Source organism: Aegilops tauschii, chromosome 7, assembly GCF_002575655.3.
Source record: "Aegilops tauschii subsp. strangulata cultivar AL8/78 chromosome 7, Aet v6.0, whole genome shotgun sequence".
In the NCBI taxonomy this organism is placed as follows: domain Eukaryota; kingdom Viridiplantae; phylum Streptophyta; class Magnoliopsida; order Poales; family Poaceae; genus Aegilops; species Aegilops tauschii.
Genome location: NC_053041.3, coordinates 629,126,256 through 629,141,723, shown reverse-complemented (window position 1 = coordinate 629,141,723; position 15,468 = coordinate 629,126,256). Strand labels below are relative to the sequence as shown.

Here is a 15,468-nt window from a genome sequence, read left to right as displayed (position 1 = left end):
ATACATACCTAAATGCGAAGGGCCGGCGGTTAGGCCCAACTAGGCCTGTTATTTTTATTTTGTTTCGCGTTTGGCTCGTTCGTTTCCCAGGTTTCTTTTAATTTCATTTCTTTTATGTTTTACTTTTGTTTCTGGTTTTTCCTAAAAAAGTTTTGTTTCTGGTTTTGGCTTATATTAAGTTTTTCTTCCTTTGTTTTTTATTTCTTTTTCTCCATATTTTTTAATTCATTGGGTTGGTTTTCCTTCTGGATTTTTAACATACTTACTGAACATTTTGTAAGATAGGCTCAATTATATGATGAACATGTTTTCAAATGAGCATGAACATTTTTATAATGTACGCCGAGCACTTTTTCTGCGTATAGTGATCATTTTCAATGCACGATGAACTTTTCTTCACAAATTTTGAACATTTATTTAATATATTAAAAATTTGTAATATACGCTGAACATATTTTAAATGCATATTCAATTTTTTTTAATATTTGTTGAAAATGTACATAATGCATGGTGAAACAAAAGTAAAACATAAGAGAAATGAAATGAAAAGAAAGCTTGGCAACGAACGAGCCGAACGCGAACCAAAAAAAAAGTAGCAGGCCTAGCTGGGCCTAACCGCTGGCCCTTCGCATTCAGGTCTGTATAAATAAAGCAACGCCTGGACACTGACACAGCCACTGCTTTGTCGTGGTGGCTAGCGCGCCCAGCGTTTGCATCCTGCGTCGCAGGTTTGAATCCTGTCGACGCTTCTTTTTCGTTTATTTAATTTCTTTGTCCAACGTAACGAAAACTTCAAAAAAGTCCGACTCTGTGTTGTAATATTGCGAACGAAAAAAATCTCTCACCGGAGCCTTTTTCCTGCAAAATAATTGGGCATTTATGTGATTACGTGCAAAGTAAGGGGGTTTTCTATAAAAAAAATGCCACGTCGGCGCCTGACAGGTGGCCCCGCCAGTCAGATACGCCGTCAATACGTGTTTATACACGGTTTAGACCTTTTTGCAAAAGTCTGAAGCAATGCTGGTACTGACACGTAAAAATTAGCAATCGTGGTACCAATCTGCATGTGATGCCCCAATTGTGGTACTTCTGACGCAATTAACTCCACTACACAGCTCATTCCCCTCCGTTGAACGGCTGGTACAAAGTACATGGATGCTTATCTAGCTGCAAGGTTGTGCTGGATCCTTTTATGGATCGATCATCTCTTAGAGCATCTCTAGTGGATGGTGTATATGGAGGTGGATGCTAAATATACATGATCAAAATCAAAAAATGTTTCCCAGTGGATCATGTATCAAGTCGTGTACCTATACACGTCGCTCCCACGAGCGTACCTGGCGTGGGACTAAACACGACCGAACCACGCTCGTGGGCTCGCGAACAGAAGGGAAAAGAAGAGAAAAAAGCCTCCCGCTCCCGCTCCCGTTCCTCTCCGGCCGCCTCCCGAAGGTCGCCGTCGCCCCTCTCCGGCCGCCGCCCAAGGTCGCCGTCGCGTCTCCTCTCCGGCCGCCGCCCAAGGTAACCATTTTTTCCTTTCTCGCGAGCGGGAGCAGAGGGGCGGCGGCCGCACGCCCTGCAGCCCGATCTGGCGGCGGCGCCGGTGCCGGCACGCGCCCTGGTGAGAATAGAGGGCGGGGACGGGGGGCTGGGCGACGAGTGGGGGCTGGGCGGCGGAGCGGTGGGGGGAGGGGGGAGATGCAGGGGCGGCGGCCGGGCGCGCCTGTCTGCTGGGGCGGCGGGACGAGCGGCGCCGTGGGGAGATGCAGTGGCGGCGGCCTGTGGTGACCGGGCTGGCCTCTGCTGGATCCTCTGCCTCTGGTGACCGGGCTGGCCTCTGCTTCCAGGTCCACAATTTAAGAGGCAATTTGGGTAAATGGATAGTAAAATTGATCATATGCACAAAGCATAGCTCTTTGGAAGGAGAAGAAAATAATTTTTTGCTTGTCAATTTGATGCCAGATTGTGGTCTAAAATAGCTGTGCATTGGGCAGATGGATGCTGACCAAAGCTTCTTGGACATCCTTGGTTTTGGTTACACGCAAACACAACCAGAAAGTCCAATTGGAGAGCAGGCAACTCCATCAACTCAGCATCGAGCAACACCATCAACGCAACAACGTTCTGCAATAATAGAGAAAGGAAAATCCAACAAAGGAAAAAATTGGTCTAGTGATGAGGACAAGGTTCTCATAGCAGCATGGGCAAATACAAGTTTGGATATTGTTGGGACTGATCAAAACCGAGATGCTTATTGGGCTAGAATTTCAGAGTACTACAACACACACAAGGAATCGTCATGGCCGGAGCGTAATCCTAATGCAATCAATTGCCGTTACACATTGATTAACAGAGAGACCTCCAAATTTTGTGGTTGCCTTCAGCAGATTTTAAATAAGGAAGAAAGTGGAAGGACTATAGCAGAAAAGGTATGCGTAATATTCTACTTCTATATGTGATGTGCAATATTCTATATGTGTTGTGCATTTGTATATGTGGTTGCCTATCTTGTACTTCTATATGTGATGTGCAATATTCTATATGTGTTGTGCATTTGTTAACAATATATTTATATGTGCAGACAAACGATGCACACATTCTGTTCAAGGAAATAGATGTTAAAAAAACGGCCTTTCACATTGATGCATTGCTATATAGAGTTTGCAAAGTATCCAAAGTGGCAGATAAGAGAACTTGAAACTTCTCTTAAGAAACAAAAGAAGACCATTGATGGAAGTCCAGGCACAGCCACCAATGATCCGTCCGATGCATCCTCGGTACGCACTGATGCAACCTCGATACACACTGATGCTCTTGAACATGAGAAAGGACCTGATGGTGTTAAGAAGGACAAGAGAGGTAAAGCTGATGAGAATGCTTGCAAGCTGTCATTAGAAACTGTGTGGGCAGCAAAGCAAGAGAAGGATGAGATCAAAGAAGCGGCAAGAAATGCTCACTATGCACAGCAATTTGAATTGCGAAAAGAGGAGATTGCACTCAGAAAGAAGGAGGATGCACGAAACGAGAGGGAGGATGCACGGAGACAATTTGAATTAGATGAGAGGGTCATGCTGATCGACACTAGTGGTATGACTGATGTGCAAAAGCAGTTCTACCAAGCTAAGCAGAATGAGATCCTTGCTCGAGGCCTAGAGTAATGTGAGCTATTTGATATGTGAGCTATATGAACTATTTACTGCTTTTCACTAGTTATTGTATGAACTATTTGATAACATCACTCATTGCATAAATATTTTATTGATAGCTACAAATTCATGGATTACATCACTCATTGCATAAATTAAAACTAGATGAAAAGAAATGGATTACAGACTTATAACTAGGACATCACTCGTTTCCAAACTTTTGCCACACATGGTCAATTAAATCAAGTTTAAGCTGATCATGTTCACCTTGATTTCTAATCCGGTGAGTCATCTGAATAAAAGAGCTCAGTTGTTCCGCATGAGTACGAGAGACCGTGACTCTTTCTCCCATTGCATCAAAAGTGCAGCTTTGCCGACCAGTTTGTCGCTCCTCTTCAACTATCATATTGTGCATTATGACACAAGCTTTCATGACATCACCGATTTCTTTACGTTTCCATCCTTTAGCAGGTCCAGGAACAATGGCAAAACGGGATTGAAGAACTCCAAAGGCTCGTTCCACATCTTTCCTAGCCCCCTCTTGCCTCTTGGCAAAAGTTTTATGTTTTCTGGTATCTGGAGCTGGTATGCTCTTCACAAATGTTGCCCACCGTGGATAGGTACCATCTGCAAGATAATACTCCATTGTGTACTGATGGCCATTGATGCTATAATTCACTGGAGGAGTTTGGCCTTCAGCTAGCTTTGTAAAAACAGGAGAACGTTTAAGAACATTTATATCATTCAGAGACCCTGGTAAACCAAAATAAGCATGCCAAATCCAAAGATCTTGTGAAGCAACTGCTTCCAAGATCATAGTGGGCTCGCTGACATGGCCTTTAAACATGCCATGCCATTTTTTGGGGCAATTTTTCCAACCCCAGTGCATGCAATCTATGCTCCCTAACATACCAGGAAATCCTCTTTCCTCCCCTATTGCAAGTAACCTAGCAATGTCTTCTTCATTTGGAGATCTCAGGTACCTTTCCCCAAAAACTTCACAAACTTTGATCACAAATTTCTTGCAAGTCTCTAAATTAGTAGCCTCAGCGGACCGGATGTACTCATCAGCACCATCAGCTGCTATTCCATATGTTAGCATCCGCATTGCCGCGGTCATCTTTTGCAGAGGATGTAACCCAAGAGCTCCAGAAGCACTTCTTTTTTGAGTAAAATAACCATCATAATCATGCTCAAGTATACCATCGGCTATGCGTTTGAACGAATTACGGGACATCCTAAATTTGTGCATAAAAAGTAAATGAGACAGGGAAATGAAAAAAGGGCTAAAGCAGAGAAGTGTAGTAATTACGAACCTTCGTCGAAACAAATGTTCAGGATAGCGAGGAACTTCTTTGAAGTAGTCGTCCCACAGAAGAACAAATCCGGCATCTCTTCCTCGATTGATTGTTTGACGTCCATGCTTGGAACCGCCATGGCGTCGAGCGTTCATCCTCTCTTCCCCCTGCGCTCGGCGAATGCTGCAAGTATGAGTTCATCGTCGCCAGATGAAGATGACGAAGAACTCATGTCCAAAGTGGATGTGTTCATTGTGTTGCGTGAGAGACGATAGAGAAATCTAGGTGAGAAGAGAAGTCACAGATAGAAGTGCTAGAAGAGAGATGGTAGGGGTGGTTTATATAGACTGGAAATACGACCGTTGAAAATATAGCCGTTTGAAAATATAGCCGTTGGAAATATAGCCGTTTGAAAATATAGCCGTTGGAATATACACGTCCAAATTTACACGTTCCACTGAAAAACTGAGAGGTGTATATTTTAGCAAGGTGTATATGGACGTGTATATGGAGATATACACGTCCAAATTTACACCATCCACTAGAGATGCTCTTAGGCTATTAACCCCTAAAGTTAAAGCGCATATAGCCAATAGGAGTATATCATATGGTGAAGGGGTCCAGTTAGGTCGGAAACCATAAAAAATATTGGAGCAGTTGTGCTGTACCTAACTAATATGACCTCCTCAAGACCTCAACAACCAACCCAAAAATTTAATGGTGTTCTTTGCTGTTTCTCGTAATGCTTCATAGCAACCATACCTACTGGCTACTGCATATCAACAACATCATTGCTATGATGCTTAATATAAGTGTTTCAGGAACACTAATACTTGTCAATATATCATATGCAGCTGATCATAGTTTTAAAGAAACAAACGAAGCTCCAAGCTCAGTTTATTTAATTCACCTTACCTGTGGACAACCCAATATCAGACAGTTGCATAGTAGCTCGGCAATTCATCAATATAAAAGCCCGGATCAACGGTTGGTTCTTCCTTTCGCTTCCCAAAATCAGACAGCTTTGCATTGTAGCTCTGCAATCCATATTCCATCAATTGAAAAAAAATAGCATTAATAAGAGAAAGCACTTTCCCAATCCAATTAGAATAAAAGAACAGAAACATACCGAATCAAGAAGAATGCCAGACGTCTTGAAATCACCGTAGATGACATTGGCCTTGTCGCTGTGGAGGAATGCGAGGCCTTTGGCTGCCCCAAGAGCAACCTTATCCTCAAATCCCATGACAGTGGCTGGAGATGTGAGGCCCCTACATCATCATTCGCCCAAACTTGTTATTATCTCACCCCCAGTAGCAACTAATTTGGGAGGTGTTAACTGATCAATGGAAGGCTAGAAGAAGATTATGTGGTAAACTGTTAATTACTCCTGAAAAGATGGCTCTCCAAGCTTCCTTGTGGCATGAACTCATAGACGAGTAGGTGCTGCTCGTCTTCGAGGCAGTACCCTAGCAGCTTCACCAGATCGGGGTGCGACAATCGGCCTAGGTGACTCGCTTCATCCTGCACATGAGATTCAGAAACAAATTCATGAATGGATTGGGATTGGTTGGTACTGAGTTAAAAAGTTATTGGCACTGAGCAACACTGACCAGCCATTCCTTGTGGATCTGGAAGCTTTCCTGGTTGAGCTTCTTGATGGCGATGGGCATGCCGGTGCCAGGGCTTGCCGGGGCGAAGGAGGCCTCGTAAACCCACCCTTTGAACACCGATCCGAAGCCGCCCTCACCCAGGGCCGGATCTATATTGGGCGGGGCCCTTGGCCAAGTAAATGGTATGGGCCCTAAGTCTAATGTATATGTACACATATCTAAAAAATAAACATATATGTATGTAGTTTTGCTTATAAAATAGTAAACGTAACATCAAACCACACATTGTAGTCTTAAAATATAACAAGTAGTATTTGCCGCGAATTTGATTACCTTAAATAAAAAATAATTCCAATGAGTCCAATGACAATAATGCGTCAATGCTTCATAAAAAAGCTTCTCCGGGCATTTCTAGATGCAAAATCATTGATTATAATCTCAAGATCAATTTTATCCAAGATATCCTTCTCAATGCAACATGTAGCCAAGCCATTCAATCTGTCTTGTAACATAGTTGACCTCAAACAATTCTTCAATAGTTTCAGTTTAGAGAAACTTCTTTCAGCTAAGGCTACAGTCACAGGTATAGTCAAGAGGATCCGATAGGCAACTGATACATTTGGATAGCAATTTGCAGCGGTAACAAACTGAAGAATCTCAAGTGCTGACATCAAAGCATCTGGCAAGGTTAGTTGCAATACTTTTAACTCGGAGAAAAAAATCATCAAGATCAACATCTCGCGACTTCTTATGAGTAAAAGCTTTTGCAAAAGTGGTGCATGATTTGCGTAGACTACTTTCATCCAAAGACTTCAGATTATTTGTGTTGAATAAGAAACCAAACAAATCTTCAAATGCCTTCAGCTGATCAAATCGACTAGACAATGAAGCAATTGCGGTGTCAACAATGACAAGAAAGTATGTAACTCTGAAGGATTCAATAGCTGACAGTTGTAGATCTTCATCTTCATCATTGATTTCATCAAAATGCTTCTTCCTTTTACTTTTACGTTTTGTACGAAATTGGGGCTCTATGCCCATATCCAACGCAATGGCTTTGGCACTTTCAATACTAGAATTGAAGCCTTCATCTCTATACTTCTGAAAATATGACTTGATCCCATCAATGTGTTTTAGAGTAGCATCGATGCACACCATTTTTTCTTGTAACATTTTGCTCACCATATTAATAGAAAATAGTATGTCATGCCAAATAATCATACCAACTAAAGTCTCAAATTTCCCAAGTGCTTTGAACAAAGATTGAGCATCACTTACTGTAGCTGGATCATTATCCTCCCTAGCAGTCTTCTCCAACTCCTTCAAAGCTGATCTTACTTGGGAAGTTTGGTACCTTATAGGTTGCACACTCTTTATTCGGCTCTCCCAACGAGTATCAGACAAAGGTTTGAGAGTCAGACTTGGAACATTATCAAGCAAAATCTTCCACCTTTTAGTAGAACGTGCAAACAGTACATATATACGCTGGATAATACCGAAGAATGAAATGGCATGTTCGCAAGATTTTGCCATATCACAAAGAGTGAGATTCAAACTATGACATGCACATGGCATATATAATGCTTTGGGATTAACTTCAAGCAAGCGATTCTGAACACCTTGATTTTTTCCCTTCATGTTAGAACCATTGTCATAACCTTGCCCTCTTACATCAGCAACGTCCAGATCAAGAGAGTCCAATGTATCCATCAACACATTAAAAAGCCCTAATCTTGATGTATCATGAACCTTTAAAAACTCTAGGAAAAACTCCTCGACTCTTGGAATGTTACTTGACATATTCACACAACGCACAATTAGCGTCATTTGTTCTTCATGGCTCACATCTGGAGTACAGTCCAATATAACAGAGAAATACTTGGCATCCTTGATGGTCTTTAAGATAAACTTTTTGACGGAATCAGCAAGAAGATCAACTCATCCTGAATACCATGGCCAAGATAATGATGATGTATTTCCTTGTTTTGAATGCGCCTAATATGTTCTTGCATCACAGGATCAAATTCAGCAATCATTTCAACTGAGCCCAAAAAATTGCCATTATTATGTTCAAACAGCTTCTCATTTGTTCCTCGAAATCCCAAATTACGTTTTGCAAGAAACTTCACTAAAGAAACTATCCTGAGCAATACCTGTCTCCAACGCTCTTTTTTCTTTGCAACCTTCTGCTGCATCTCATCATCAATTGTTTTGTTTCTGCTTAACCTCAACCTTAGTTCATTCCATGTATTCATGTTGGTAAAGTGTTCAACACTAACCTCATGTTCTTTGAGTCTTGCACTAATACGCCTCCAGTCCCTCAATCCATCAGATGCTAGCAATGACCTGTTCTGATTTGATTTGAATAACTTGCAACAAAAACAATAAACTTTGTCAACCTCTTTAGAGTAAACCAACCACTCTCTGTGAATAACCTCTTCATTAGCTAACTTTCTGGTGTAGTGAAAATATGAGAAATGTCTACCATCATCATCCTTTGGGAACACCAGATCCATTTCTCTCACAGGCCCCTTTTCAATTAGAATATCCCGTTTGCTGTTGTCAAGATTATCCCATGTTCTAGGATCGTATAGAGATAACAGAGAATCAACCTGCTCATCAATATTCGGAGCATCGGGTGAAGGCTGCAAATTTTCCTCCTCCGTATTGTCCTTATTAACATCAAGACCTACATTTAAATTTAAGAAATTATAATTAGTTACTAACTTACTTCTGCAAAAAATTGAAGGTATTTAATTACTTACCCTGGCCCGAGGACTGTTCATTGACCTCATGATCAACATTTGAATTATGATCATCATCTTGATCATGTTCAGATTCTTCAATTTGATTATCATTATTGACATCAACACTACTTGTTGCCGGAAAATACATTTTTAGAGCCCCTTTTTTGTGATTCAGCAAGTGCAAGATCCCTTTTTCTTTTATTCCTTTTCGCACAACCGGATTTATGTTTCGGTGCCATATCACCTAAAATTATGAAGTAATCAACAACATTACATAAAGAATTAAACATTGAGCTCTCCTGTTACTATTATACGCGTCATCTAAAGAAAAAAGATAGGAAAAAAAGCCCCATATTAACTATACCAGAGAAGGGCGATCAGAGATTCGGAGACACCGGAGCGATCGTCGGAGCCTCGGAGTGTCGAAGACAGGGGCGATAGGACTTAGGAGCCAGAGCCCAGAGGCAAGTGCAGGCCCTGGCGGTCGAATCCTGGATCGGAGATTCGGTGGCTGGAGGCGATCGCCGATCGGCGACTCAGCGAAGATGACCGATGACGCTGGAGTCTGGACTCTGGATACGAGGACCAGTCCAGCCTCGAGGAGTCGACTCGTCGCGACTCGCGATCCGTTGCGATCTCCGCTCCTGTTGAACGTACTTACCTAAACATGCATTATGAAGTGCCAAAAGCCGTAGACAATTGCAGTTCCACTTTATAACACCGGATAAATTTGTGTGACTAAAATTCAAGGCAGATTCGATATGAAATTTTGGGAAAGTCGGTGTCTTTTGATCCGCTTGAGAACCTCCAGGCTGCACCAGACATCAGTATTTCATGCTGGGTCCACTTCCTAAGAATCTTGTTCTCTATAACACTTGTTCTCTGTGCTTGTCCTTGTTGGCCTAGTCTGCACCGTCGAGTACTTTATGGTGACACGCGAAGACCGACGACGACGAGATTCCCGATTGATCGAAGCAAAAATAGCTACGTACGCCGCACGAGTACGTACTCCGGCCGCACAAGTCACGCAAGTACACAACAGTAAGCTGATCAATCTTGCTTGATCGAGTCGACTAGCTAGACAGACACGAACGCACGCATGAACTCGCTGGATTTATTGCCGCAGGTAGATATCTTACCTGTTAATTTCTATAGGACCTGACTAGCACATATACCCGTGCGTTGCAACGGGAGAGATTTTTTTGCGAGAAGTATCTGAAGAAATGATTGATATGTCCATCAAAACGGTCTCCACAATAGTGGAGCAACAGAGCGGAGAGTTGTGGTGTTCTCGTGGATCATGTTTGGCCCGCAAGATCTTTATAATAATGGGGTTGGTCAGAGTGGCGGCCACTACTCAACTCGTGCCTTTTTCTCCTTCAGGTTCACCTCTTTGTCGAGGTTGTGGTGTCCTCCTGATGTTTTTAAAACATGCGAGCATTTTTTTTAAATTCATTAATTTCTGGAAAAAGGCAAATAAACTTGAAATAGGAAGATTTTTTAAAATTATCAAGCATTTTTTCAAAATGGGGACCATTTTTAAGGCGTAGAAACGAACATTTTTCAAATTTCTGAACAATTTTTGAAATGGAAACTTGTTTTGAACATTCAAAATCATTTTCAAAAATGTGTTTTTAATCACGAACATTATTTTAAGTTTGTGAACATTTCAATAAGAAGAATAGTTTTCGAATTTCTATTATTTTCAAAATGAAATTTACTTTAGAAATCTCCAACAATTTTGGAAATTTGTTTGAAAAAATGTGAGCATTTTTCTAATTTCGAACAAATTTTGAAAGAAAATAAAATTTTAAAGTTCCAAATATTTTTGAAAGTGGAAACAAAATTTGAAATTCTAAGATTTAACGAAAATTCATACAAAAAACGAAAATTTATAAAATTAAAAAAATTAAATTTATGGAAAAGGGAAAATATAACTTGGAAAAGAAAAGGTAAAAATAGAAAAAGAACACAGAAAAAATGAAAATGGGCCGGCTCAACACTGGGCGACCGATGGGAAGCTCCAACTATGCCGCTCCGTGCGACAAATAAGGTTCCCAGCTGCGTGCGCAAGATATAAATGGGTGGCTTTCCTGAAACTTAGCGCGTGCGGCCCACGTACGAAATTCTGGACAAAACTCTTTTTTTCTGCGCCTTGGTTTATTAGTAGGTATAGATAAGTGTCATACGTATGGCACGAACATATGGCAACTCCGAACTTTTTGATGACAAATTTAGTGACATAAGGATGACAACTTTCATTGTGAAGCGTGGTAACTTTTTTTTTTAAATTGCAAGTTTCAGTTTTTGAGTTTTTCTTTTCGGATGATAACTTTAGTAGTAAAAAGAAAATAAAAGTACCGAATTGCTTCATGCCATACATGTGACGCTAATCATTTAGATTTCTCGATAATGTTTACAGGAGTCTATGGTATAAATATAAGCTAGGCTGCCTAGTTCCATGCCCAAATCAAGTATACTAATCCTACAAGGTTGCAAATTGATGCACTAATTGAACACGTATACACATGCAGTCGTATCAGATGTTGGGTTTACTTCCAACAATCACCCCCTTAAACAAGACATCGTTTCGTTACAGCTCCGACGCCGATCTTTTTTGTCTGGACTCGTGCTAATGTGTATTCTTTCTGTTCTTGAAAGAGTGTACTTTCAACTTTGTGGGAAAGTTAAACTTTTTTATGTTTGACCGTATTTAAACAATAATAGACCAACATTTATGCCATCAAATTAGTAGCATTAGATTCATATATATTTTCGTCATATACCTATTTGGTTTCACAAGCATTGACATGTTTTTGCACAAACTCGGTCAAACTTTGAGATAGTTTGACCCTTCAACCACTAGTGCAAAACCGGGCTTTATCACTGGCTCGTAAGACCTTTAGTACCGGTTGGTTTGGGGGGTTTGGGGTTCATGATTTCTTTTTTCTTTAATTTTATGTTTTCCATTTAATTCTTTTTTATTTGCTCCTATTTTACGATACTACATATTGTACACGCTATGCATATATATAGGAAAATGGGTTGGTACTCCTATGAGTACGTACTCCCAGGTCGTCGATCCACCTCCTATGACTACCCGCTGTCGTACGCCGCCTCTACCTATCCGGCTATAGCCACGTTTTAAACCCGTTTGGCTTTCCAATAATAAGATAATTATTTTTTACTTGAAATTGGTTGGAACAGAATCCTCTTTTTCAGGAATAACAAAAGGTCACGGTTAAAACTAATCTGCGTCGATCTATTCTTCTGGCTACTGCGGCTGCGTTTCTCCTGCCACCATGGATCTATTTCTTGTAGCTTCGTCCCCGCCGACGGTGGCCGTGTCTCTCCCGCTAGCCATGCTCTGCATGCATCGGCATGGAAGAAGACCACTCCCCCATTTCTTCCCAGCAGGTCCCCGGAGTCCAACGCTCTCCACCGGCACTTGTCCCGTTACAATCGGCCAAAATTCAGATGTGGTATGTTGCTCACCATTAATCTTCTCGTATATGTAAACACATACATCTCCATGTAGCTAGCTTGACGTTCATACATGTAAATGAATCTAGCTCTTTGTGTTCTGGTATATGTACGACGGACGGAGGACACAAGCACGACGGAGGACACTGGAACAACGGCGACGACTAAATCGATCCCGCCGTCGGTGCCAAATACTAATATACATGTGCTCAGGTATGCATGCATCGCCCCTTCTCATGCATGCTTCACGTATTCTTATACGAGTACTATATTATATTTCAAATCTTTCTATCTTGCTTCTTTAATCATTTTCTTGTTTCAGGGATCAAGTTGGATTGTCATCTAATTCAAATCCGAAAGAATCATCAACAAGCAATCAGGATCAGCGGAGACTTGACAAATGTAGATAGACGGCGGAGCGGCCGTTCAAAAAATAAAATAAAGGGTATGTACAACTTGCGATCAAAGTGGCAACATCTCACTTCCGTAACAGACTTTGCCCCGCAAAAGAAAAAAAAGACTTTCCATTGGATAACATGAACCGGTTACCTACAATCTTGGAGGTTGTTTGCGCATGCAACATAATTTGCTAATATTTTATATAATTAATTATTGGCTGGGTCATTTAGTAGGGTGAGAGTACATACTCTGGGAGTATAAATGAGGAGAACAGCACTATTCTAATTCTGGGATTAAAATAGTTATTTGGATCACAAGGGAGCTAGGAGATGTTCCCGAACTCCCGAATCGGTGGGGAAAAAACCGGCCGCCCACTCACCCACGGTCTCCTCCCTTCCCTGACCTCCCGACTCCTCTCCTCCCGTGCATCGCCGCCGGTTCCCCTCCACCTGCTTCCAGCGCACCGCCGCCCCCTCCACTGGCTTCCACCGCCCCGCCTCAGTCGGCGCCGCCGCCCCCATCCCGGTCCCAAATAGTGACGCCCCGCCTCGCCCCCAACCATCACCGCCGCCCCCACCTCCTCATAGCGCGCCGCCGCCCCCGCGTCCCACCGCGCCCCCTTCCGCCGTCGGCCCCCACCCCGCCACCCAGCACCTCCCGTCGCCGGCCCCTACTCCACCGCCCAGCACCTCCCCGTCTCCGGCTGGAATCCCCCAGCGCGCCTGCCAGCGTCGGGGCGCCGCTGTCCACAGCTTCTCCAGCCGGTGGCTGATCCACCCTCCGCCTGCCCCGTCCCCAATTGCTTCGCCATCGCGACCTTCCCCTGCACCGCGCTGCGACCTGCCTCCCGACGGAAGTTCAACCTATGCATGCATCCCCGTTCTTCTCCGGTCGTCGCGGCCGTTCGTCTGTGCTCCACCGAAATGGGCTGCATCTGGTGATTGCATCGCCGGGCTTGTCTGGGAGTTCGTGGCCGGACTTTTCCGGAGGCTTGCGCCGGCGAGCCCCTGCATCTATAATTATTTATGCCCTGCCACCCAAGCTCTGTCTCTCTGTAGTGTTCTTCAAATAGCATCCGCGAATGTCGTTGTTTTGCTGCCCACTAGGTGTTCGTGCAAATGTCAAAGAGGGAGCTGGAACGAAATACAGGTGGTAGTTTAGGATAAACCAAAGATGAAATAGATCACTGTGTAGATTTATTCTTGTTGAAGCCTACGATATTCTTTGGTAATTCTTATTGTTCGTTGTAATCAATATGTTGATGGCATGCTCGTGCCCCTCCTCCGCGGCCGGCGCTCTCCCAGCCCGTGGTCGACACCCATCCTCCTCCGCGGCCAGCGCCCTCCCTCCCTGCGGCCGGCGCGCTCCTTCCCCGTGGCCGACGGGCCTCCAGCTCCGTGGCCGGCGCGGTCCCTCCTCGCTGCAGCTTGCCCCTCCTCCATGGATGGCCTGCACCGGCTATCGGAACTCGTTGAGGTGGTACCCTTTATCCTCGACCTTCAATTACAGGTCACCAACGACGCTACAAAGAGAAAGGTCAGCATCTGGCCCTCTAGAAGTTCAGTTTGTTGATTCTCTGAAGTTTTTAAAGTTAGATTATAACCGTGTATATTTTGCAGGGCCCTGCGAAGTTCAGTTTTTTGATTTTCCGAAGTTTAGTTTGTTGATTTTCTGAAGAAATAGGTTGTGACGTGCATGGTCCGGTGGTGGTACACGGTCCGGACTGTGATTTGTTGTGCTAATGTCTAGTAGCTTGTGAAGCATGATGCTAACAACAAATGTATAGTAGTTTATGAACCATGATGTTAACTGAATTTTTTTGCAGCTCAGCGTATTGCTGCTGGAGCTTGTGTCCGTGCAAGAGCCTGCTTCAGGGACTCCTTCCTCGTTGACACCGGCGGAGGCGCTCATGACACTGGCACTGCAGTGCATGACCAATGACCATGCGGCTCCTAACATGTCTTCAGTTGCCGCCAAGGTCTACAAGCTCTTCCTAGAGGTGTAGGATTGCACCGACAAAGTTCCGCATCCTCGCCAACATCTCCATCTCCATGGCCCAAGGTGAATTCAGTTTAATTGCTTGCTGGAGAAACTTGTGTGGTTGCTCGTCGTAGCATTTGGATGTGACATGAAATTGTTGGTAGATTAGTTGATTACCCCTGCCGTGGCTATCACATGTTTCTGATGCTAACAAAACAGATGAGTGTTGCTCAACACATGTAGGCTGCAAACACCTACCAGGAAGCTTCGGCGTCCCTGCTGCTAGCACATGAAGCGCTCGTGAGCATATCCTGGTGCGCTGCAATTTGGTACAAAATTGAATTGAGGGAGCACCAACCGTCCAAAAAAATGTGTATTTCTACCTTTTTTTTTCTTTCAGAGTGTGGTGAGCAAAAAAGAGAGATACAAAATGAATTCTTTTTATTTTAATGAAATGTCCGTATGGCAACAAGCCAAGAGAATATTTCAAAGTATTTCTTTTTCTTGTTCGATTGCTTTTGTATTTGTCATATGAAAATATTGACTTGACGTTCGTCCAGATATCCCCGTTTGCAACAAGTCAAGGAAATGATTATTTTTCTTGAAGTTCAAAATTGCGAACTCAGCTGTTCAACGATGCGAACCCATGTCGTTCAACTCCCGTGATCTCCATCGTTTCTAAAAAAGAGTTTCCCTGTTTTTAATTTGAAGTTATAGAAAAAGGATTTCCCCTGTTTCTAAAAGAACCTAGAATGTCAAATTTAAATAATGGATTGGTTCGATGTTTTTTTATTTATTACAA

The 15,468-nt window shown here is 42.9% G+C and overlaps 1 protein-coding gene and 2 pseudogenes across 1 annotated transcript; 2 read left to right on the top strand and 1 right to left on the bottom strand.

Annotated features, from left to right (window-relative positions):
- The first annotated feature begins 1,956 nt into the window (after window positions 1-1,956).
- On the top strand, window positions 1,957-3,328 carry LOC141027907 (uncharacterized; annotated as a pseudogene).
- Window positions 3,329-4,532: 1,204 nt separating this feature from the next.
- On the bottom strand, window positions 4,533-7,215 carry LOC141027552 (receptor-like cytoplasmic kinase 176; annotated as a pseudogene).
- A 5,828-nt stretch (window positions 7,216-13,043) lies between these two features.
- LOC120968401 (uncharacterized) lies at window positions 13,044-15,160 on the top strand. The gene is made up of 2 exons (XM_040395140.3): window positions 13,044-14,222; window positions 14,512-15,160. Exons 1-2 carry the CDS (start codon window positions 13,953-13,955, stop codon window positions 14,689-14,691), a joined length of 450 nt encoding a protein of 149 aa, XP_040251074.1. The 5' UTR covers window positions 13,044-13,952; the 3' UTR covers window positions 14,692-15,160.
- The last annotated feature ends 308 nt before the right edge of the window (window positions 15,161-15,468 follow it).

Excerpts from the sequence above, each read along its gene's own strand:
- LOC120968401 (XM_040395140.3), top strand. The coding sequence starts at position 13,953 with ATGCTCGTGCCCCTCCTCCGCGGCCGGCGCTCTCCCAGCCCGTGGTCG. Across the intron at positions 14,223-14,511 it reads ACGACGCTACAAAGAGAAAG|CTCAGCGTATTGCTGCTGGA; the intron begins GTCAGCATCTGG and ends ATTTTTTTGCAG.